The 22,931-nt window shown below is 49.3% G+C and overlaps 1 protein-coding gene across 25 annotated transcripts in view; it reads right to left on the bottom strand.

The window, feature by feature from the left end:
* The window catches only part of cep89 (centrosomal protein 89), a 251,940-nt gene that overhangs the window by 64,671 nt on the left and 164,338 nt on the right, over nt 1-22,931 (bottom strand). For all 25 annotated transcript variants that reach the window (XM_031812671.1, XM_031812681.1, XM_031812674.1 and 22 more), the window contains exons 16-18: nt 10,919-11,086; nt 8,678-8,819; nt 863-952 (exon numbers count right to left, since the gene is read on the bottom strand). In XM_031812671.1, coding sequence (XP_031668531.1) covers nt 863-952; nt 8,678-8,819; nt 10,919-11,086 — 400 coding nt within the window. The remainder of the gene's footprint in view (nt 1-862; nt 953-8,677; nt 8,820-10,918; nt 11,087-22,931) is intronic.

Raw genomic sequence — 22,931 nt, 5'->3', positions numbered from 1 at the left:
TACACACTCTCCCCACCTACACACTCTCCCCACCTACACACTCTCCCCAGCTACACACTCTCCCCAGCTACACACTCTCCCCAGCTACACACTCTCCCCACCTACACACTCTCCCCACCTACACACTCTCCCCTGACAGTTCTGACAAGAACACTGGATGTGTGGAGCCCTGAGGCTCCCCTCACTCACTCACACTCCACCCCCCAGCAGGGGCAGCAAGGGTAATGGGTCCCAAGAACAGGACTGGTTGTCAGGGCTCGCCTCGGGGATTAGTGTGTGTGAAGGTGGAGGGATGGTTGTCGGGGGGCTCGGGATGGTTGTCGGGGGGCTCGGGATGGTTGTCGGGGGGCTCGGGGATGGTTGTCGGGGGGCTCGGGGATGGTTGTCGGGGGGCTCAGGGATGGTTGTCAGGGGCTCAGGGATGGTTGTCAGGGGCTCAGGGGATGGTTGTCAAGGGCTCAGGGGATGGTTGTCGGGGGCTCAGGGATGGTTGTCGGGGGCTCAGTGATGGTTGTCGGGGCTCAGGGATGGTTGTCAGGGGCTCAGGGGATGGTTGTCAGGGGCTCAGAGTTAGTGTGTCAGGGGCTCAGGGATGGTTGTCAGGGGCTCAGGGATGGTTGTCGGGGGCTCAGGGGATGGTTGTCAAGGGCTCAGGGGATGGTTGTCGGGGGCTCAGAGTTAGTGTGTCAGGGGCTCAGTGATGGTTGTCAGGGGCTCAGGGATGGTTGTCGGGGGCTCAGGGGATGGTTGTCAGGGGCTCAGAGTTAGTGTGTCAGGGGCTCAGGGATGGTTGTCAGGGGCTCAGGGATGGTTGTCGGGGGCTCAGAGTTAGTGTGTCAGGGTGTTGTTGTGGCAGCCTTACCTTGACCTTCTCTTGAAGCTTTCCGAGCCGCACGGTGTCCTCCACAATCCTGCTGATCACCCCCTGCTTGTCGTGCTCTAGGGACGAGGCCTGCGGAGGGAGAGAGGAGACAGGGAGGGTTACGGATCTGGGAGAGGAGTGGAGGAGGAGAGCGAGAGAGGGATGAGGAGGGAGGGAGAGCGAGAGAGGGATGAGGAGGGAGCGAGGGAGGGAGGAATGAGGGGAGGGAGGGATAAGGAAGGAATGAGAGCGAGAGAGGGATAAGGAAGGAGGGAGAGCGAGAGAGGGATGAGGAGGGAGAGAGAGGGATAAGGAAGGAGGGAGGAATGAGGGGAGGGAGGGTGGAATGAGGGGAGGGAGGGAGATAGGTTCATTAAAGCAGTGGACCACTAACAAGACCACAGTCAATCAGTCTAACAGCCACCCCCCCCAGTCAGTCAGTCTAACAGCCCCCCCCCAGTCAGTCCGTCTAACAGCCCCCCCAGTCAGTCAGTCTAACAGCCCCCCCCAGTCAGTCAGTCTAACAGCCCCCCCCCAGTCAGTCAGTCTAACAGCCCCCCCCAGTCAGTCAGTCTAACAGCCCCCCCAGTCAGTCAGTCTAACAGCCCCCCCCAGTCAGTCAGTCTAACAGCCCCCCCCAGTCAGTCAGTCTAACAGCCCCCCCCAGTCAGTCAGTCTAACACCCCCCCCAGTCAGTCAGTCTAACAGCCCCCCCCCAGTCAGTCAGTCTAACAGCCCCCCCAGTCAGTCAGCCTAACAGCCCCCCCCCAGTCAGTCAGTCTAACAGCCCCCCCCCAGTCAGTCAGTCTAACAGCCCCCCCCCCAGTCAGTCAGTCTAACAGCCCCCCCCAGTCAGTCAGTCTAACAGCCTTCCACAGAGTAGTCAGTCATTGAGAGGAAATGGAAAGGTGTCTGACTTACATCGCCTGAGTAGGAATTGATGTTAAAATGCCCTGACTACCTAACGCTCAATAACAACATGGACACAAAAACCCTTTCTACAAACAGGAGCTATTGCATCCAAACACATGATGTTGTTTGAAAGACAGAGATTACTAACTGTGGTAAAGTAATGTACATCACACAAGAGATTCTTGTTTGTGTGGCAGGGTAGCCTAGTGGTTAGAGTGGAGGGATGGCAGGTCGCCTAGTGGTTAGAGTGGGGGACGGCAGGTTGCCTAGTGGTTAGAGTGGAGGGACGGCTGGTCGCCTAGTGGTTAGAGTGGAGGGGCGGCAGGTCGCCTAGTGGTTAGAGTGGAGGGACGGCAGGGTAGCCTAGTGGTTAGAGTGGAGGGGCGGCAGGTCGCCTAGTGGTTAGAGTGGGGGGCGGCAGGGTAGCCTAGTGGTTAGAGTGGAGGGACGGCAGGTCGCCTAGTGGTTAGAGTGGAGGGACGGCAGGGTAGCCTAGTGGTTAGAGTGGAGGGGAGGCAGGGTAGACTAGTGGTTAGAGTGGAGGGGAGGCAGGTCGCCTAGTGGTTAGAGTGGGGGGCAGCAGGTCGCCTAGTGGTTAGAGTGGAGGGACGGCAGGGTAGCCTAGTGGTTAGAGTGGAGGGACGGCAGGTCGCCTAGTGGTTAGAGTGGAGGGGCGGCAGGTTGCCTAGTGGTTAGAGTGGAGGGACGGCAGGGTAGCCTAGTGGTTAGAGTGGAGGGGCGGCAGGTCGCCTAGTGGTTAGAGTGGGGGGCGGCAGGGTAGCCTAGTGGTTAGAGTGGAGGGACGGCAGGTCGCCTAGTGGTTAGAGTGGAGGGACGGCAGGGTAGCCTAGTGGTTAGAGTGGAGGGGAGGCAGGGTAGACTAGTGGTTAGAGTGGAGGGGAGGCAGGTCGCCTAGTGGTTAGAGTGGGGGGCAGCAGGTCGCCTAGTGGTTAGAGTGGAGGGGCGGCAGGTTGCCTAGTGGTTAGAGTGGAGGGACGGCAGGGTAGCCTAGTGGTTAGAGTGGAGGGACGGCAGGGTAGCCTAGTGGTTAGAGTGGAGGAACGGCAGGTCGCCTAGTGGTTAGAGTGGAGGGACGGCAGGGTAGCCTAGTGGTTAGAGTGGAGGGGAGGCAGGGTAGACTAGTGGTTAGAGTGGAGGGGAGGCAGGTCGCCTAGTGGTTAGAGTGGGGGGCGGCAGGTCGCCTAGTGGTTAGAGTGGGGGGCGGCAGGTCGCCTAGTGGTTAGAGTGGAGGGGCGGCAGGTCGCCTAGTGGTTAGAGTGGAGGGGCGGCAGGTCGCCTAGTGGTTAGAGTGGGGGACGGCAGGTTGCCTAGTGGTTAGAGTGGAGGGACGGCTGGTCGCCTAGTGGTTAGAGTGGAGGGGCGGCAGGGTAGACTAGTGGTTAGAGTGGAGGGGAGGCAGGTCGCCTAGTGGTTAGAGTGGGGGGCAGCAGGTCGCCTAGTGGTTAGAGTGGGGGGCGGCAGGGTAGCCTAGTGGTTAGAGTGGAGGGATGGCAGGTCGCCTAGTGGTTAGAGTGGAGGGACTGCAGGGTAGCCTAGTGGTTAGAGTGGAGGGGAGGCAGGGTAGACTAGTGGTTAGAGTGGAGGGGAGGCAGGTCGCCTAGTGGTTAGAGTGGGGGGCAGCAGGTCGCCTAGTGGTTAGAGTGGAGGGGCGGCAGGTTGCCTAGTGGTTAGAGTGGAGGGACGGCAGGGTAGCCTAGTGGTTAGAGTGGAGGGACGGCAGGTCGCCTAGTGGTTAGAGTGGAGGGGCGGCAGGTCGCCTAGTGGTTAGAGTGGAGGGACGGCAGGGTAGCCTAGTGGTTAGAGTGGAGGGGCGGCAGGTCGCCTAGTGGTTAGAGTGGGGGGCGGCAGGGTAGCCTAGTGGTTAGAGTGGAGGGACGGCAGGTCGCCTAGTGGTTAGAGTGGAGGGACGGCAGGGTAGCCTAGTGGTTAGAGTGGAGGGGAGGCAGGGTAGACTAGTGGTTAGAGTGGAGGGGAGGCAGGTCGCCTAGTGGTTAGAGTGGGGGGCAGCAGGTCGCCTAGTGGTTAGAGTGGAGGGGCGGCAGGTTGCCTAGTGGTTAGAGTGGAGGGACGGCAGGGTAGCCTAGTGGTTAGAGTGGAGGGACGGCAGGGTAGCCTAGTGGTTAGAGTGGAGGAACGGCAGGTCGCCTAGTGGTTAGAGTGGAGGGACGGCAGGGTAGCCTAGTGGTTAGAGTGGAGGGGAGGCAGGGTAGACTAGTGGTTAGAGTGGAGGGGAGGCAGGTCGCCTAGTGGTTAGAGTGGGGGGCGGCAGGTCGCCTAGTGGTTAGAGTGGGGGGCGGCAGGTCGCCTAGTGGTTAGAGTGGAGGGGCGGCAGGTTGCCTAGTGGTTAGAGTGGAGGGGCGGCAGGTCGCCTAGTGGTTAGAGTGGAGGGGCGGCAGGTCGCCTAGTGGTTAGAGTGGAGGGACGGCAGGTCGCCTAGTGGTTAGAGTGGGGGGCGGCAGGTCGCCTAGTGGTTAGAGTGGAGGGGCGGCAGGTCGCCAAGTGGTTAGAGTGGAGGGGCGGCAGGTCGCCTAGTGGTTAGAGTGGAGGGGCGGCAGGTAGCCTAGTGGTTAGAGTGTTGGACTAGTAACCAGCAGGTAGCCTAGTGGTTAGAGTGTTGGACTAGTAACCAGCAGGTAGCCTAGTGGTTAGAGTGTTGGTCTAGTAACCAGCTGGTAGCCTAGTGGTTAGAGTGTTGGACTAGTAACCGAAAGGTTGCAAGTTCAAATCCCTGAGCTGTCGTTCTGCCCCTGAACAGGCAGTTAACCCACTGTTCCTAGGCCGTCATTGAAAAAAATAATTTGTTGTTAACTGACTTGTTAAATAAAAGGTAAAGAAAATAATAAAAAAGATTCTATTGTTCAGATGTTCGGAGACATGTGTCGAGGACATGGATCAATGAACTGTATGTAACGACGTAGAGACTACTGCCACTGAGACACACTTCCAACAGACCGACAACTTAGCCTCCAGTGTCCAGGTACGGCTGGCAGGAGAGAGCTACCAGCCAACTAGTCTGGACTCCAGAAAAACACTGGACCTGCCACTGAGACACACTTCCAACAGACCGACAACTTAGCCTCCAGAGTCCAGGGTCGGCTGGCAGGACCAACTAGTCTGGACACCAGAAAAACACTGGACCTGCCACTGAGACACACTTCCAACAGACCGACAACTTAGCCTCCAGAGTCCAGGTTCGGCTGGTAGGACCAACTAGTCTGGACTCCAGAAAAACACTGAACCTTGAAGCTGTTTATTTCCAGCTGTGGAGATCTGCCGTCTCACAGCTCCCGTGTCGTTCTTCTGGGTCCGGTCATCTGGTACCGGGTCCAATCCAAGAGCCAACGCTGTTTAGATACCTCAAAGGCATCTAGTTGGATAACATGGTAATAGAGCTCTTTGACCAGTCAGACAGTCTTCAACACCATAGTACTCTCCAAACTCATCATTAAGCTTGAGACCCTGGGTCTCAATCCTGCCCTGTGCAATTGGGTCCTGGACTTTGACGGGCCGCCCCCAGGTGGTGAGGGTAGGAAACAACATCTCCACCCAGTTGATCCTCAACACTGGGGCCCCACAAGGGCGCGTGCTCAGCCCCCTCCTGTACTCCTGTTGGTATAATTTCATTATTCCAATATGTTTTCATTAATTGAATTCACTTAGTCTATTTTATGAGAATTGGTAAGATTCTTATTTGCATAAAATAGACACAGACCAGTCTTATCAAATATAGATAATAGTATTTATTCTCGAAGCGCGCTGCCATGTAACCACGAACAACAGTTTATATACAAAATATGACATCATAGGTCATAAAATATTCTGTCTCCCAACAGTTCAAAAGTTCATTCGCGATAACTTCAGAAGGTTTTTCATCCAATCACCCTTCAGCAGACATTTCCAGCTAATGGAAAACCTAAGAAAACACACAATGTCTTATCTGAACATCCCAGTTGAGTCGGTTCAACCATAGGTTAATGACCCTTTCTGCACACAATGTCTTATCTGAACATCCCAGTTGAGTCGGTTCAACCATAGGTTAATGACCCTTTCTGCACACAATGTCTTATCTGAACATCCCAGTTGAGTCGGTTCAACCATAGGTTAATTACCCTTTCTGCACACAATGTCTTATCTGAACATTCCAGTTGAGTCGGTTCAACCATAGGTTAATTACCCTTTCTGCACACAATGTCTTATCTGAACATCCCAGTTGAGTCGGTTCAACCATAGGTTAATTACTCTTTCTGCTTACTGAAAAAAAAACACTTCCAATCTTCTCCAACCAGGCTGGAATGGTATTTATTTAATGTAATTACCCCCCTGTTACATGCTCCACAATCCCTCACTTATGAATTCATGTTGTTAATCAGATATAATAAAACAGAGTATAAGTTACCTTAGTTACAGTTCTGTTTAAAATGGGGATATTGTTTAGTCATTTATTCATAAAATTCCTATCAACTCCCTGTTCACCCACGACTGCGTGGCCAAGCACGCCTCCAACTCAATAATCAAGTTTGCAGACGACACAACATTAGTAGGCTTGATTACCAACAATGACAAGACAGGCTACAGGGAGGAGGTAGGCACTCTGGGAGTGTGGAAAATAACTTCTAACTCAACGTCAACAAAACAAAGGAGATGATCGTGGACTTCAGGAAACAGCTGTCATGACATTGGCCTGGGGGTAGGTTTATGACAGTCATAAATACCTCTTTCCCCCTTTTTCCTCTCTCTACCCTACTGAAGTTACATTTGCAAACCCCTTGGTTAACATAGAGATTCTGGGAACATCAGAAGGTGGGGGGAAATGAACTATATTCTGGTAATCCAACCAATTGAACATATGCGGTGGTACTTAATGAATATGATGTCAGTTCGGTTGTCATCTGAGACATTCTCATCAATGATAAGATGACATAAACTCTACAGTGGAAAGTCTACACATCAGAGTTATCGGATTCACATGGAATTGCTGTTCAATTTAAATGTTTGAATATGAAATTATTCATGATGGGATGAAATGTGATTTTAGCTTCTAAAATGTGAGATTTGGGTTTTCATAAGGTTAGGGCTCTGTTCAATCAGTGGCCCGCCCCTGTGAAGGGACATGGGCTATAAAACTTTTCAAACACGCCCTCCTCTACCTTCCTATATAAAGCCTTGAAGACAGTATAACCTCCTGTTCCAAGAATGTGAGGACGACGGTCATATGTCAGAATGGTTCAGATAATAACTACAGAATGAAGCAAACATCAGCGTGAGCTTTGGTTGCGAATGGTGTGAACTTTGAACTCTTATTCACTACAGAAGTGATACCTCCTAGCCGTTGAGTTAGCAACAGCAGCTGCAAACACAGGTTAGGAAGGAACAGAGAGTATCCCATCTACCCCACAACGACGTTACGACAACGTAGCCAAACATTCTTCAAAGGACTCGGTTGGGCAACACGGCCTTCCATCTACCACTAACCTACCGAAGCGCATCTCAGAGTAAATTGTTATTGCATTTTCCTTTTCCAAATGGCCGGTAATTTAGAATGCATAAGACACTGTATTTACGATAGCACAGCTTCTCCCTTTGTTCCTCAGTCTTCCCGCTCTTTCACTCAACCCCAGCCATTTTCTTTTGTGTAACCAGCTGTAATATCTGTTCCGCCCGCTAGGTTTTCCTTTACGACGTAAAATATTACTAGTTCTTTAAGAGTTTATTTGGAAGATAACAGCTATATAAATATTATTTCATGGTGCCCCGACTCTCTAGTTAATTACATTTACATGATTAGCTCAATCAGGTAATATTAATTACGGAGAAATGATTTTATAGAATAGCATGTCATATTACTTAATCCGGCATAGCCAAAGACACGACACGTATCTATAGAGATCTATACCATCTCTGTCATGGTGTCTACCTGCAGTGATGGGCCCTCTGTGTCTTGATGTGATACGTATCTATAGAGATCTATACCATCTCTGTCATGGTGTCTACCTGCAGTGATGAGCCCTCTGTGTCTTGATGTGATACGTATCTATAGAGATCTATACCATCTCTGTCATGGTGTCTACCTGCAGTGATGAGCCCTCTGTGTCTTGATGTGATACGTATCTATAGAGATCTATACCATCTCTGTCATGGTGTCTACCTGCAGTGATGAGCCCTCTGTGTCTTGATGTGATACGTATCTATAGAGATCTATACCATCTCTGTCATGGTGTCTACCTGCAGTGATGAGCCCTCTGTGTCTTGATGTGATACGTATCTATAGAGATCTATACCATCTCTGTCATGGTGTCTACCTGCAATGATGAGCCCTATGTGTCTTGATGTGATACGTATCTATAGAGATCTATACCATATCCACATCGACAGGACAGCAGTGGAGAAGGTGGAAAGTTAAGTTCCTCGGCGTACACATCACCAACAAAACTGAAATGGTCCACCCGGTGAACATCAGGAGGCTGAAGATTTTCGGCTTTTCACCTAAAACCCTCACAAACTTTTACAGATGCACAATCGAGAGCATCCTGTCGGGCTGTATCACCGCCTGGTATGGCAGCTGCACCTCCCGCAACCACAAGGCTCTCCAGAGGGTAGTGAGGTCTGCACAACGCATCACCGGGGGCAAACTACCTGGCCTCCAGGACACCTACAGTACCCGATGTCACAGGAAGGCCATAAAGATCATCAAGGACAACAACCACCCGAGCCACTGCCTCCTCACCCTGCTATCATCCAGAAGGCGAGGTCAGTACAGGTGCATCAAAGCTGGGAGCGAGAGACTGAAAAACAGCTTCTATCTCAAGGCCATCAGACTGTTAAACAGCCATCACTAATTTGATGTGATGTATGTGTGTGTGTGTGTGTGTGTGTGTGTTATACCATGTATACTAGCTGGTCTCTCTCCTGTGTGGTCTTCTCAGCCAGAGCTACGATAGAGGACAGGTAGTGATGGGCTCTCATCTCCTTCTCTATAGAGTCATCAACTTGTTGCTTCAACAGGCCTATACGCCTCTGGGCCTTCCTGTGAGAGAGGGAGAGAGAGAGAGAGAGAGAGAGAGAGAGAGAGAGAGGAGGGAAGGGGGAGGTAGATGCAGTGAGAGAGAGGGGCAGAGGGCATTGTGTTGATCACAGGAACACATTTCTAACACCTTGCAGAGTGATTGCCACATTGAGATTGAGGGCTGTTTTTTTTTCCATACAAGGAGCTAACAGCTGTTCCCTCAGAGTCTCCAGATACATACAGGAACTACTGTCTGTTACCGCATCACATCTGGCACCCTGTTCCCTATATAGTATACTACTTTAGACCAGAGCCCTATTCCCTATATATAGTGTACCACTTTAGACCAGAGCCCTATGGCACCCTATCCCCTATATATAGGTCTGTGTGGGGAACATTTTCATGGTTCAGGGCCACTCAACCCTTACAGGGTATGGTTCAGCCTCCATACTCTTGATGTCAGCAGAGAGGTTAGAGGTCAGGGGTCAGGTCAGAGGTCAGGGTCTGAGTACATGTTGGCATGTCGGGACACCTCCAGGTCAGCCTCCAGACTCTTGATGTCAGCTGTGAGGTTAGAGGTCAGGAGTCAGGTCAGAGGTCAGGGTCTGAGTACCTGTTGGCATGTCGGGACACCTCCAGGTCAGCCTCCATACTCTTGATGTCAGCAGTGAGGTTAGAGGTCAGGGGTCAGGTCAGAGGTCAGGGTCTGAGTACCTGTTGGCATGTCGGGACACCTCCAGGTCAGCCTCCAGACTCTTGATGTCAGCAGTCAGGTTAGGGGTCAGGGTCTGAGTACCTGTTGGCATGTCGGGACACCTCCAGGTCAGCCTCCAGACTCTTGATGTCAGCAGTGAGGTTAGAGGTCAGGGGTCAGGGTACCTGTTAGCATGCCGGGACACCTCCAGGTCAGCCTCCAGACTCTTGATGTCAGCAGTGAGGTTAGAGGTCAGGGTACCTGTTAGCATGTCGGGACACCTCCAGGTCAGCCTCCAGACTCTTGATGTCAGGTGTGAGGTTAGGGGTCAGGGGTCAGGGTCTGAGTACCTGTTGGCATGTCGAGACACCTCCAGGTCAGCCTCCAGACTCTTGATGTCAGCAGTGAGGTTAGGGGTCAGGGGTCAGGTCAGGGTCTGAGTACCTGTTGGCATGTCGAGACACTTCCAGGTCAGCCTCCAGACTCTTGATGTCAGCAGTGAGGTTAGGGGTCAGGGTACCTGTTGGCATGTCGGGACACCTCCAGGTCAGCCTCCAGACTCTTGATGTCAGCAGTGAGGTTAGGGGTCAGGGGTCTGAGTACCTGTTGGCATGTCGAGACACCTCCAGGTTAGCCTCCAGACTCTTGATGTCAGCAGTGAGGTTAGAGGTCAGGGGTCAGGGTACCTGTTAGCATGTCGGGACACCTCCAGGTCAGCCTCCAGACTCTTGATGTTAGCAGTGAGGTTAGGGGTCAGGGTACCTGTTAGCATGTCGGGACACCTCCTGGTCAGCCTCCAGACTCTTGATGTCAGCAGTGAGGTTAGAGGTCAGGGTACCTGTTAGCATGTCGGGACCTCTCCAGGTCAGCCTCCAGACTCTTGATGTCAGCTGTGAGGTTAGAGGTCAGGAGTCAGGTCAGAGGTCAGGGTCTGAGTACCTGTTGGCATGTCGGGACACCTCCAGGTCAGCCTCCATACTCTTGATGTCAGCAGTGAGGTTAGAGGTCAGGGGTCATGTCAGAGGTCAGGGTCTGAGTACCTGTTGGCATGTCGGGACACCTCCAGGTCAGCCTCCAGACTCTTGATGTCAGCAGTCAGGTTAGGGGTCAGGGTCTGAGTACCTGTTGGCATGTCGGGACACCTCCAGGTCAGCCTCCAGACTCTTGATGTCAGCAGTGAGGTTAGAGGTCAGGGTACCTGTTAGCATGTCGGGACCTCTCCAGGTCAGCCTCCAGACTCTTGATGTCAGCAGTGAGGTTAGGGGTCAGGGTACCTGTTAGCATGTCGGGACACCTCCTGGTCAGTCTCCAGACTCTTGATGTCAGCAGTGAGGTTAGAGGTCAGGGTACCTGTTAGCATGTCGGGACCTCTCCAGGTCAGCCTCCAGACTCTTGATGTCAGCAGTGAGGTTAGGGGTCAGGGTACCTGTTAGCATGTCGGGACACCTCCAGGTCAGCCTCCAGACTCTTGATGTCAGCAGTAAGGTTGGTTTTGTCTAACAGCAGACTGTTCTTCTCTGTCTGTAGACTAGTCACCCTCTGCTGCAGCTCCTCTAGCTCAGTCTGCTGACGGCCTGAGTCAGCCTCCAGTTGGCTACGGTAGAGAACACACACACTTTATGATTGTAGTTAAAACATGGTGACTATCTACAGCTGTTCCTCATCTCTGTTCCTCATCTCTGTTCCTCATCCCTGTTCCTCATCCCTGTTCCTCATCTCTGTTCCTCATCTCTGTTCCTCATCCCTGTTCCTCATCTCTGTTCCTCATCTCTGTTCCTCATCCCTGTTCCTCATCCCTGTTCCTCATCCCTGTTCCTCATCTCTGTTCCTCATCCCTGTTCCTCATCTCTGTTCCTCATCTCTGTTCCTCATCCCTGTTCCTCATCCCTGTTCCTCATCTCTGTTCCTCATCTCTGTTCCTCATCCCTGTTACATGGTGACTATCTACAGCTGTTCCTCATCTCTGTTCCTCATCTCTGTTCCTCATCCCTGTTCCTCATCCCTGTTCCTCATCTCTGTTCCTCATCCCTGTTACATGGTGACTATCTACAGCTGTTCCTCATCTCTGTTCTTCATCTCTGTTCCTCATCCCTGTTCCTCATCCCTGTTCCTCATCTCTGTTCCTCATCTCTGTTCCTCATCTCTGTTCCTCATCCCTGTTCCTCATCCCTGTTCCTCATCCCTGTTCCTCATCCCTGTTCCTCATCCCTGTTCCTCATCTCTGTTCCTCATCTCTGTTCCTCATCTCTGTTCCTCATCCCTGTTCCTCATCCCTGTTCCTCATCTCTGTTCCTCATCCCTGTTCCTCATCTCTGTTCCTCATCTCTGTTCCTCATCTCTGTTCCTCATCTCTGTTCCTCATCTCTGTTCCTCATCTCTGTTCCTCATCTCTGTTCCTCATCCCTGTTCCTCATCTCTGTTCCTCATCCCTGTTTCTCATCTCTGTTCCTCATCCCTGTTCCTCATCCCTGTTCCTCATCCCTGTTCCTCATCTCTGTTCCTCATCCCTGTTCCTCATCCCTGTTCCTCATCCCTGTTCCTCATCCCTGTTCCTCATCCCTGTTCCTCATCCCTGTTTCTCATCTCTGTTCCTCATCTCTGTTCCTCATCCCTGTTCCTCATCCCTGTTCCTCATCTCTGTTTCTCATCTCTGTTCCTCATCCCTGTTCCTCATCTCTGTTCCTCATCCCTGTTCCTCATCTCTGTTCCTCATCCCTGTTCCTCATCTCTGTTCCTCATCTCTGTTCCTCATCCCTGTTCCTCATCTCTGTTCCTCATCCCTGTTACATGGTGACTATCTACAGCTGTTCCTCATCTCTGTTCCTCATCCCTGTTCCTCATCCCTGTTACTCATCCCTGTTACATGGTGACTATCTACAGCTGTTCCTCATCTCTGTTCCTCATCCCTGATCTCTGTTCCTCATCTCTGTTCCTCATCTTTGTTCCTCATCTCTGATCCTATAAACCTATGACCATGTATGATCCTATGACCACGTCTGATCCTATGAACCTATGACCACGTCTGATCCTATGAACCTATGACCACGTCTGAACCTATGACCACGTCTGAACCTATGAACCTATGACCACGTCTGAACCTATGACCCCGTCTGAACCTATGACCACATCTGATCCTATGAACCTATGACCACGTCTGATCCTATGAACCTATGACCACGTCTGAACCTATGACCACGTCTGATCCTATGAACCTATGACCACGTCTCATCCTATGAACCTAAGACCACGTCTGAACCTATGACCACGTCTGAACCTATGACCACGTCTGAACCTATGACCACGTCTGAACCTATGACCCCGTCTGAACCTATGACAACGTCTGAACCTATGACCACGTCTGAACCTATGACCCCGTCTGAACCCATGACCACGTCTGAACCTATGACCATGTCTGATCCTATGACCACGTCTGAACCTATGACCCCGTCTGAACCTAAGACCACGTCTGAACCTATGACCACGTCTGAACCTATGACCACGTCTGAACCTATGAACACGTCTGAACCTATGACCACGTCTGACCCTCTGACCACGTCTGAACCTATGACCACGTCTGAACCTATGACCACGTCTGAACCTATGAACCTATGACCACATCTGAACCTATGAACCTATGACCACGTCTGAACCTATGAACCTATGACCACGTCTGAACCTATGACCACGTCTGAACCTATGAACCTATGACCACGTCTGAACCTATGACCACGTCTGAACCTATGACCACGTCTGATCCTATGAACCTATGACCACGTCTGAACCCGTCTGAACCTATGACCACGTCTGAACCTATGACCACGTCTGATCCTATGACCACGTCTGATCCTATGACCACGTCTGATCCTATGACCACGTCTGACCCTATGACCACGTCTGACCCTATGAACCTATGACCACGTCTGAACCTATGACCACGTCTGAACCTATGACCACGTCTGAACCTATGACCCTATGACCCCGTCTGAACCTATGACCCCGTCTGAACCTATGACCACGTCTGATCCTATGACCACGTCTGATCCTATGACCACGTCTGATCCTATGACCACGTCTGATCCTATGACCACGTCTGATCCTATGACCACGTCTGATCCTATGACCACGTCTGATCCTATGACCACGTCTGATCCTATGACCACGTCTGACCACGTCTGATCCTATGAACCTATGACCACGTCTGATCCTATGAAGCTATGACCACGTCTGACCCTCTGACCACGTCTGAACCTATGACCACGTCTGATCCTATGAACCTATGACCACGTCTGAACCTATGAACCTATGACCACGTCTGATCCTATGATCCTATGACCACGTCTGAACCTATGACCACGTCTGATCCTATGACCACGTCTGATCCTATGACCACGTCTGATCCTATGAACCTAAGATCACGTCTGAACCTATGACCATGTCTGAACCTATGACCACGTCTGAACCTATGACTCTATGACCCCGTCTGAACCTATGACCACGTCTGAACCTATGACCACGTCTGATCCTATGACCACGTCTGATCCTATGACCACGTCTGATCCTATGACCACGTCTGATCCTATGACCACGTCTGATCCTATGACCACGTCTGATCCTATGACCACGTCTGACCCTCTGACCACGTCTGACCCTCTGACCACGTCTGACCCTCTGACCACGTCTGAACCTATGAACCTATGACCACGTCTGATGACCCCGTCTGAACCTATGAACCTATGACAACGTCTGAACCTATGAACCTATGACCACGTCTGAACCTATGACCACGTCTGATCCTATGACCACGTCTGATCCTATGACCACGTCTGATGACCCCGTCTGAACCTATGACCCTTTCTGATGACCCCGTCTGAACCTATGACCACGTCTGATGACCCCGTCTGAACCTATGACCCCGTCTGATCCTATGAACCTATGACCACGTCTGAACCTATGACCACGTCTGATCCTATGAACCTATGACCACGTCTGATGACCCCGTCTGAACCTATGACCACGTCTGATGACCCCGTCTGAACCTATGACCCCGTCTGATCCTATGACCCCGTCTGAACCTATGACCCCGTCTGAACCTATGACCCCGTCTGAACCTATGACCCCGTCTGAACCTATTCATTCCAGTGTATTATAACTACCGTTTGAGTTTGGTGGTGATGGCGTGGTGTTCGTCCCAGTGTATTATAACTAGCTACCGTTTGAGTTTGGTGGTGATGGCGTGGTGTTCGTCCCAGTGTATTATAACTAGCTACCGTTTGAGTTTGGTGGTGATGGCGTGGTGTTCATCCCAGTGTATTATAACTAGCTACCGTTTGAGTTTGGTGGTGATGGTGTGGTGTTCGTCCCAGTGTATTATAACCATTTGAGTTTGGTGGTGATGGTGTTGTGTTCATCCCAGTGTATTATAACTACTGTTTGAGTTTGGTGGTGATGGCGTGGTGTTTGTCCCAGTGTATTATAACTACCGTTTGAGTTTGGTGGTGATGGCATGGTGTTTGTCCCAGTGTATTATAACTACTGTTTGAGTTTGGTGGTGATGGCGTGGTGTTCATCCCAGTGTATTATAACTACCATTTGAGTTTGGTGGTGATGGCGTGGTGTTCATCCCAGTGTATTATAACTACCGTTTGAGTTTGGTGGTGATGGCGTGGTGTTCATCCCAGTGTATTATAACTAGCTACCGTTTGAGTTTGGTGGTGATGGCGTGGTGTTCATCCCAGTGTATTATAACTAACTACCGTTTGAGTTTGGTGGTGATGGCGTGGTGTTCGTCCCAGTGTATTATAAATACTGTTTCAGTTTGGTGGTGATGGCGTGGTGTTCATCCCAGTGTATAATAACTAACTGCCGTTTCAGTTTGGTGGTGATGGCGTGGTGTTCATCCAAGTGTATTATAACCGTTTGAGGTTGGTGGTGATGGCGTGGTGTTTGTCCCAGTGTATTATAACTACCGTTTGAGTTTGGGGGTGATGGCGTGGTGTTCATCCCAGTGTATTATAACTACCGTTTGAGTTTGGTGGTGATGGCGTGGTGTTCATCCCAGTGTATTATAACTAGCTACTGTTTGAGTTTGGTGGTGATGGCGTGGTGTTCATCCCAGTTTATTATAACTAACTACCGTTTGAGTTTGGTGGTGATGGCGTGGTGTTCATCCCAGTGTATTATAACTAACTACCGTTTGAGTTTGGTGGTGATGGCGTGGTGTTCATCCCAGTTTATTATAACTACCGTTTGAGTTTGGTGGTGATGGCGTGGTGTTCGTCCCAGTGTATTATAACTAACTACCGTTTGAGTTTGGTGGTGATGGCGTGGTGTTCGTCCCAGTGTATTATTACTACCGTTTGAGTTTGGTGGTGATGGCGTGGTGTTCAGCCCAGTGTATTATAACTACTGTTTGAGTTTGGTGGTGATGGCGTGGTGTTCATCCCAGTGAATTGTAACTACCGTTTGAGTTTGGTGGTGATGGCGTGGTGTTCATCCCAGTGTATTATAACCGTTTGAGTTTGGTGGCGATGGCGTGGTGTTCATCCCAGTTTATTATAACTACCGATGGCGTGGTGTTCATCCCAGTGTATTACAACTAAGTACCGTTTTAGTTTGGTGGTGATGGCGTGGTGTTCATCCCAGTGTATAATAACTAACTACCGTTTGAGTTTGGTGGTGATGGCGTGGTGTTCATCCCAGTGTATAATAACTAACTACCGTTTCAGTTTGGTGGTGATGGCGTGGTGTTCATCCCAGTGTATTATAACCGTTTGAGGTTGGTGGTGATGGCGTGGTGTTTGTCCCAGTGTATTATAACTACCGTTTGAGTTTGGTGGTGATGGCATGGTGTTCATCCCAGTGTATTATAACTACCGTTTGAGTTTGGTGGTGATGGCGTGGTGTTCATCCCAGTGTATTATAACTAGCTACCGTTTGAGTTTGGTGGTGATGGTGTGGTGTTCATCCCAGTGTATTATAACTACCGTTTGAGTTTGGTGGTGATGGCGTGGTGTTCATCCCAGTTTATTATAACTACCGTTTGAGTTTGGTGGTGATGGCGTGGTGTTCGTCCCAGTGTATTATAACTAACTACCGTTTGAGTTTGGTGGTGATGGCATGGTGTTCAGCCCAGTGTATTATAACTACTGTTTGAGTTTGGTGGTGATGGCGTGGTGTTCATCCCAGTGTATTATAACCGTTTGAGTTTGGTGGTGATGGCGTGGTGTTCATCCCAGTTTATTATAACTACCGATGGCGTGGTGTTCATCCCAGTGTATTACAACTAAGTACCGTTTTAGTTTGGTGGTGATGGCGTGGTGTTCATCCCAGTTAATAACTAACTACCGTTTGAGTTTGGTGGTGATGGCGTGGTGTTCATCCCAGTGTATAATAACTAACTACCGTTTCAGTTTGGTGGTGATGGCGTGGTGTTCATCCCAGTGTATTATAACCGTTTGAGGTTGGTGGTGATGGCGTGGTGTTTGTCCCAGTGTATTATAACTACCGTTTGAGTTTGGTGGTGATGGCATGGTGTTCATCCCAGTGTATTATAACTACCGTTTGAGTTTGGTGGTGATGGCGTGGTGTTCATCCCAGTGTATTATAACTAGCTACCGTTTGAGTTTGGTGGTGATGGTGTGGTGTTCATCCCAGTGTATTATAACCGTTTGAGTTTGGTGGTGATGGTGTGGTGTTCATCCCAGTGTATTATAACTACCGTTTGAGTTTGGTGGTGATGGCATGGTGTTCATCCCAGTGTATTATAACTACTGTTTGAGTTTGGTGGTGATGGCGTGGTGTTCGTCCCAGTGTATTATAACTACTGTTTGAGTTTGGTGGTGATGGCGTGGTGTTCATCCCAGTGTATTATAACTACCATTTGAGTTTGGTGGTGATGGCGTGGTGTTCATCCCAGTTTATTATAACTACCGTTTGAGTTTGGTGGTGATGGTGTGGTGTTCGTCCCAGTGTATTATAACTAACTACCGTTTGAGTTTGGTGGTGATGGCAGGGTGTTCATCCCAGTGATTTATAACTACCGTTTGAGTTTGGTGGTGATGGCGTGGTGTTCATCCCAGTGTATTATAACTACCGTTTGAGTTTGGTGGTGATGGCGTGGTGTTCGTCCCAGTGTATTATAACCGTTTGAGTTTGGTGGTGATGGCGTGGTGTTCGTCCCAGTGTATTATAACTAGCTACTGTTTGAGTTTGGTGGTGATGGTGTGGTGTTCATCCCAGTGTATTATAACTAGCTACCGTTTGAGTCAGGTGGTGATGGCGTGGTGTTCATCCCAGTGTATTATAACCGTTTGAGTTTGGTGGTGATGGCGTGGTGTTCGTCCCAGTGTATTATAACTAACTACCGTTTGAGTTTGGTGGTGATGGCGTGGTGTTCAGCCCAGTGTATTATAACTACTGTTTGAGTTTGGTGGTGATGGCGTGGTGTTCATCCCAGTGAATTGTAACTACCGTTTGAGTTTGGTGGTGATAGCGTGGTGTTCATCCCAGTGTATTATAACTAGCTACCGTTTGAGTTTGGTGGTGATGGCGTGGTGTTCATCCCAGTGTATTATAACCGTTTGAGTTTGGTGGCGATGGCGTGGTGTTCATCCCAGTTTATTATAACTACCGATGGCGTGGTGTTCATCCCAGTGTATTACAACTAACTACCGTTTTAGTTTGGTGGTGATGGCGTGGTGTTCATCCCAGTGTATAATAACTAACTACCGTTTCAGTTTGGTGGTGATGGCGTGGTGTTCATCCCAGTGTATTATAACCGTTTGAGGTTGGTGGTGATGGCGTGGTGTTTGTCCCAGTGTATTATAACTACCGTTTGAGTTTGGTGGTGATGGCGTGGTGTTCATCCCAGTGTATTATAACTACCGTTTGAGTTTGGTGGTGATGGCGTGGTGTTCATCCCAGTGTATTATAACTACCGTTTGAGTTTGGTGGTGATGGCGTGGTGTTCATCCCAGTGTATTATAACTACTGTTTGAGTTTGGTGGTGATGGAGTGGTGTTCATCCCAGTGTATTATAACCGTTTGAGTTTGGTGGCGATGGCGTGGTGTTCATCCCAGTTTATTATAACTACCGATGGCGTGGTGTTCATCCCAGTGTATAATAACTAACTACCGTTTGAGTTTGGTGGTGATGGCGTGGTGTTCATCCCAGTGTATAATAACTAACTACCGTTTCAGTTTGGTGGTGATGGCGTGGTGTTCATCCCAGTGTATTATAACCGTTTGAGGTTGGTGGTGATGGCGTGGTGTTTGTCCCTGTGTATTATAACTACCGTTTGAGTTTGGTGGTGATGGCATGGTGTTCATCCCAGTGTATTATAACTACCGTTTGAGTTTGGTGGTGATGGCATGGTGTTCATCCCAGTGTATTATAACTAGCTACCGTTTGAGTTTGGTGGTGATGGTGTGGTGTTCATCCCAGTGTATTATAACTACCGTTTGAGTTTGGTGGTGATGGCGTGGTGTTCATCCCAGTTTATTATAACTACCGTTTGAGTTTGGTGGTGATGGCGTGGTGTTCGTCCCAGTGTATTATAACTAACTACCGTTTGAGTTTGGTGGTGATGGCATGGTGTTCATCCCAGTGAATTGTAACTACCGTTTGAGTTTGGTGGTGATAGCGTGGTGTTCATCCCAGTGTATTATAACTAGCTACCGTTTGAGTTTGGTGGTGATGGCGTGGTGTTCATCCCAGTGTATTATAACCGTTTGAGTTTGGTGGCGATGGCGTGGTGTTCATCCCAGTTTTTTATAACTACCGATGGCGTGGTGTTCATCCCAGTGTATTACAACTAAGTACCGTTTTAGTTTGGTGGTGATGGCGTGGTGTTCATCCCAGTGTATAATAACTAACTACCGTTTCAGTTTGGTGGTGATGGCGTGGTGTTCATCCCAGTGTATTATAACCGTTTGAGGTTGGTGGTGATGGCATGGTGTTCATCCCAGTGTATTATAACTACCGTTTGAGTTTGGTGGTGATGGCGTGGTGTTCATCCCAGTGTATTATAACTAGCTACCGTTTGAGTTTGGTGGTGATGGTGTGGTGTTCATCCCAGTGTATTATAACCGTTTGAGTTTGGTGGTGATGGTGTGGTGTTCATCCCAGTGTATTATAACTACCGTTTGAGTTTGGTGGTGATGGCATGGTGTTCATCCCAGTGTATTATAACTACTGTTTGAGTTTGGTGGTGATGGCGTGGTGTTCATCCCAGTGATTTATAACTACCGTTTGAGTTTGGTGGTGATGGCGTGGTGTTCATCCCAGTGTATTATAACTACCGTTTGAGTTTGGTGGTGATGGCGTGGTGTTCGTCCCAGTGTATTATAACCGTTTGAGTTTGGTGGTGATGGCGTGGTGTTCGTCCCAGTGTATTATAACTAGCTACTGTTTGAGTTTGGTGGTGATGGCGTGGTGTTCATCCCAGTGTATTATAACTACTGTTTGAGTTTGGTGGTGATGGCATGGTGTTCATCCCAGTGTATTATAACTACCGTTTGAGTTTGGTGGTGATGGCGTGGTGTTCATCCCAGTGTATTATAACTACCGTTTGAGTTTGGTGGTGATGGCGTGGTGTTCGTCCCAGTGTATTATAACTACCGTTTGAGTTTGGTGGTGATGGCATGGTGTTCATCCCAGTTTATTATAACTACCGTTTGAGTTTGGTGGTGATGGCGTGGTGTTCGTCCCAGTGTATTATAACTACTGTTTGAGTTTGGTGGCGATGGCGTGGTGTTCCTCCCAGTGTATTATAACTACTGTTTGAGTTTGGTGGTGATGGCGTGGTGTTCGTCCCAGTGTATTATAACCATTTGAGTTTGGTGGTGATGGCGTGGTGTTCGTCCCAGTGTATTATAACTACCGTTTGAGTTTGGTGGTGATGGCGTGGTGTTCATCCCAGTGTATTATAACTACCGTTTTAGTTTGGTGGTGATGGCGTGGTGTTCGTCCCAGTGTATTATAACTACCGTTTGAGTTTGGTGGTGATGGCGTGGTGTTCATCCCAGTTTATTATAACTAGCTACCGTTTGAGTTTGGTGGTGATGGCGTGGTGTTCGTCCCAGTGTATTATAACCGTTTGAGTTTGGTGGTGATGGCGTGGTGTTCATCCCAGTGTATTATTACTACCGTTTGAGTTTGGTGGTGATGGCGTGGTGTTCATCCCAGTGTATTATAACTACTGTTTGAGTTTGGTGGTGATGGCATGGTGTTCGTCCCTGTGTATTATAACTACCGTTTGAGTTTGGTGGTGATGGCGTGGTGTTCATCCCAGTGTATTATAACTACCGTTTGAGTTTGGTGGTGATAGCGTGGTGTTCGTCCCATTGTATTATAACTACCGTTTGAGTTTGGTGGTGATGGCGTGGTGTTCATCCCAGTTTATTATAACTACCGTTTGAGTTTGGTGGTGATGGCGTGGTGTTCGTCCCAGTGTATTATAACTAACTACCGTTTGAGTTTGGTGGTGATGGCGTGGTGTTCAGCCCAGTGTATTATAACTACTGTTTGAGTTTGGTGGTGATGGCGTGGTGTTCATCCCAGTGAATTGTAACTACCGTTTGAGTTTGGTGGTGATAGCGTGGTGTTCATCCCAGTGTATTATAACTAGCTACCGTTTGAGTTTGGTGGTGATGGCGTGGTGTTCATCCCAGTGTATTATAACCGTTTGAGTTTGGTGACGATGGCGTGGTGTTTGTCCCAGTGTATTATAACTACCGTTTGAGTTTGGTGGTGATGGCGTGGTGTTCCACCCAGTGTATTATAACTACCGTTTGAGTTTGGTGGTGATGGCGTGGTGTTTCGTCCCAGTGTATTATAACTAACTACCATTTGAGTTTGGTGGTGATGGCGTGGTGTTCATCACAGTGTATTATTACTACCGTTTGAGTTTGGTGGTGATGGCGTGGTGTTCATCCCAGTGTATTATAACTACTGTTTCAGTTTGGTGGTGATGGCGTGGTGTTCGTCCCAGTGTATTATAACTACCGTTTGAGTTTGGTGGTGATGGCATGGTGTTCAGTCCCAGTGTATTATAACTACTGTTTGAGTTTGGTGGTGATGGCGTGGTGTTCATCCCAGTGAATTATAACTACCGTTTGAGTTTGGTGGTGATGGCGTGGTGTTCATCCCAGTCTATTATAACTAACTACCGTTTGAGTTTGGTGGTGATGGCGTGGTGTTCAGCCCAGTGTATTATAACTACTGTTTGAGTTTGGTGGTGATGGCGTGGTGTTCCACCCAGTGTATTATAACTACCGTTTGAGTTTGGTGGTGATGGCGTGGTGTTCGTCCAAGTGTATTATAACTAACTACCGTTTGAGTTTGGTGGTGATGGCGTGGTGTTCATCCCAGTGTATTATAACTACTATCGTTTGAGTTTGGTGGTGATGGCGTGGTGTTCATCCCAGTGTATTATAACTACCGTTTGAGTTTGGTGGTGATGGCGTGGTGTTCATCCCAGTGTATTATAACTACTGTTTGAGTTTGGTGGTGATGGCGTGGTGTTCGTCCCAGTGTATTATAACCGTTTGAGTTTGGTGGTGATGGCGTGGTGTTCATCCCAGTGTATTATAACTACTGTTTGAGTTTGGTGGTGATGGCGTGGTGTTCAGCCCAGTGTATTATAACTACTGTTTGAGTTTGGTGGTGATGGCGTGGTGTTCGTCCCAGTGTATTATAACTACTACCGTTTGAGTTTGGTGGTGATGGCGTGGTGTTCATCCCAGTGTATTATAACCGTTTGAGTTTGGTGGTGATGGCGTGGTGTTCGTCCCAGTGTATTATAACTACCGTTTGAGTTTGGTGGTGATGGCGTGGTGTTCATCCCAGTGTATTATAACTACGTTTGAGTTTGGTGGTGATGGCGTGGTGTTCATCCCAGTGTATTATAACTACCGTTTGAGTTTGGTGGTGATGGCGTGGTGTTCATCCCAGTGTATTATAACCGTTTGAGTTTGGTGGTGATGGCGTGGTGTTCATCCCAGTGTATTATAACTACCGTTTGAGTTTGGTGGTGATGGCGTGGTGTTCATCCCAGTGTATTATAACTACCGTTTGAGTTTGGTGGTGATGGCGTGGTGTTCATCCCAGTGTATTATAACTACCGTTTGAGTTTGGTGGTGATGGCGTGGTGTTCATCCCAGTGTATTATAACTACCGTTTGAGTTTGGTGGTGATGGCGTGGTGTTCGTCCCAGTGTATTATAACTACCGTTTGAGTTTGGTGGTGATGGCGTGGTGTTCATCCCAGTGTATTATAACTACCGTTTGAGTTTGGTGGTGATGGCGTGGTGTTCATCCCAGTGTATTATAACTACCGTTTGAGTTTGGTGGTGATGGCGTGGTGTTCATCCCAGTGTATTATAACTACCGTTTGAGTTTGGTGGTGATGGCGTGGTGTTCATCCCAGTGTATTATAACTA

Source organism: Oncorhynchus kisutch, unplaced genomic scaffold (assembly GCF_002021735.2).
Source record: "Oncorhynchus kisutch isolate 150728-3 unplaced genomic scaffold, Okis_V2 Okis03b-Okis08b_hom, whole genome shotgun sequence".
Classification (NCBI taxonomy): domain Eukaryota; kingdom Metazoa; phylum Chordata; class Actinopteri; order Salmoniformes; family Salmonidae; genus Oncorhynchus; species Oncorhynchus kisutch.
The sequence above is the reverse complement of the archived record's forward strand: the minus strand, read 5'-3'. Positions and strand labels throughout refer to the sequence as shown.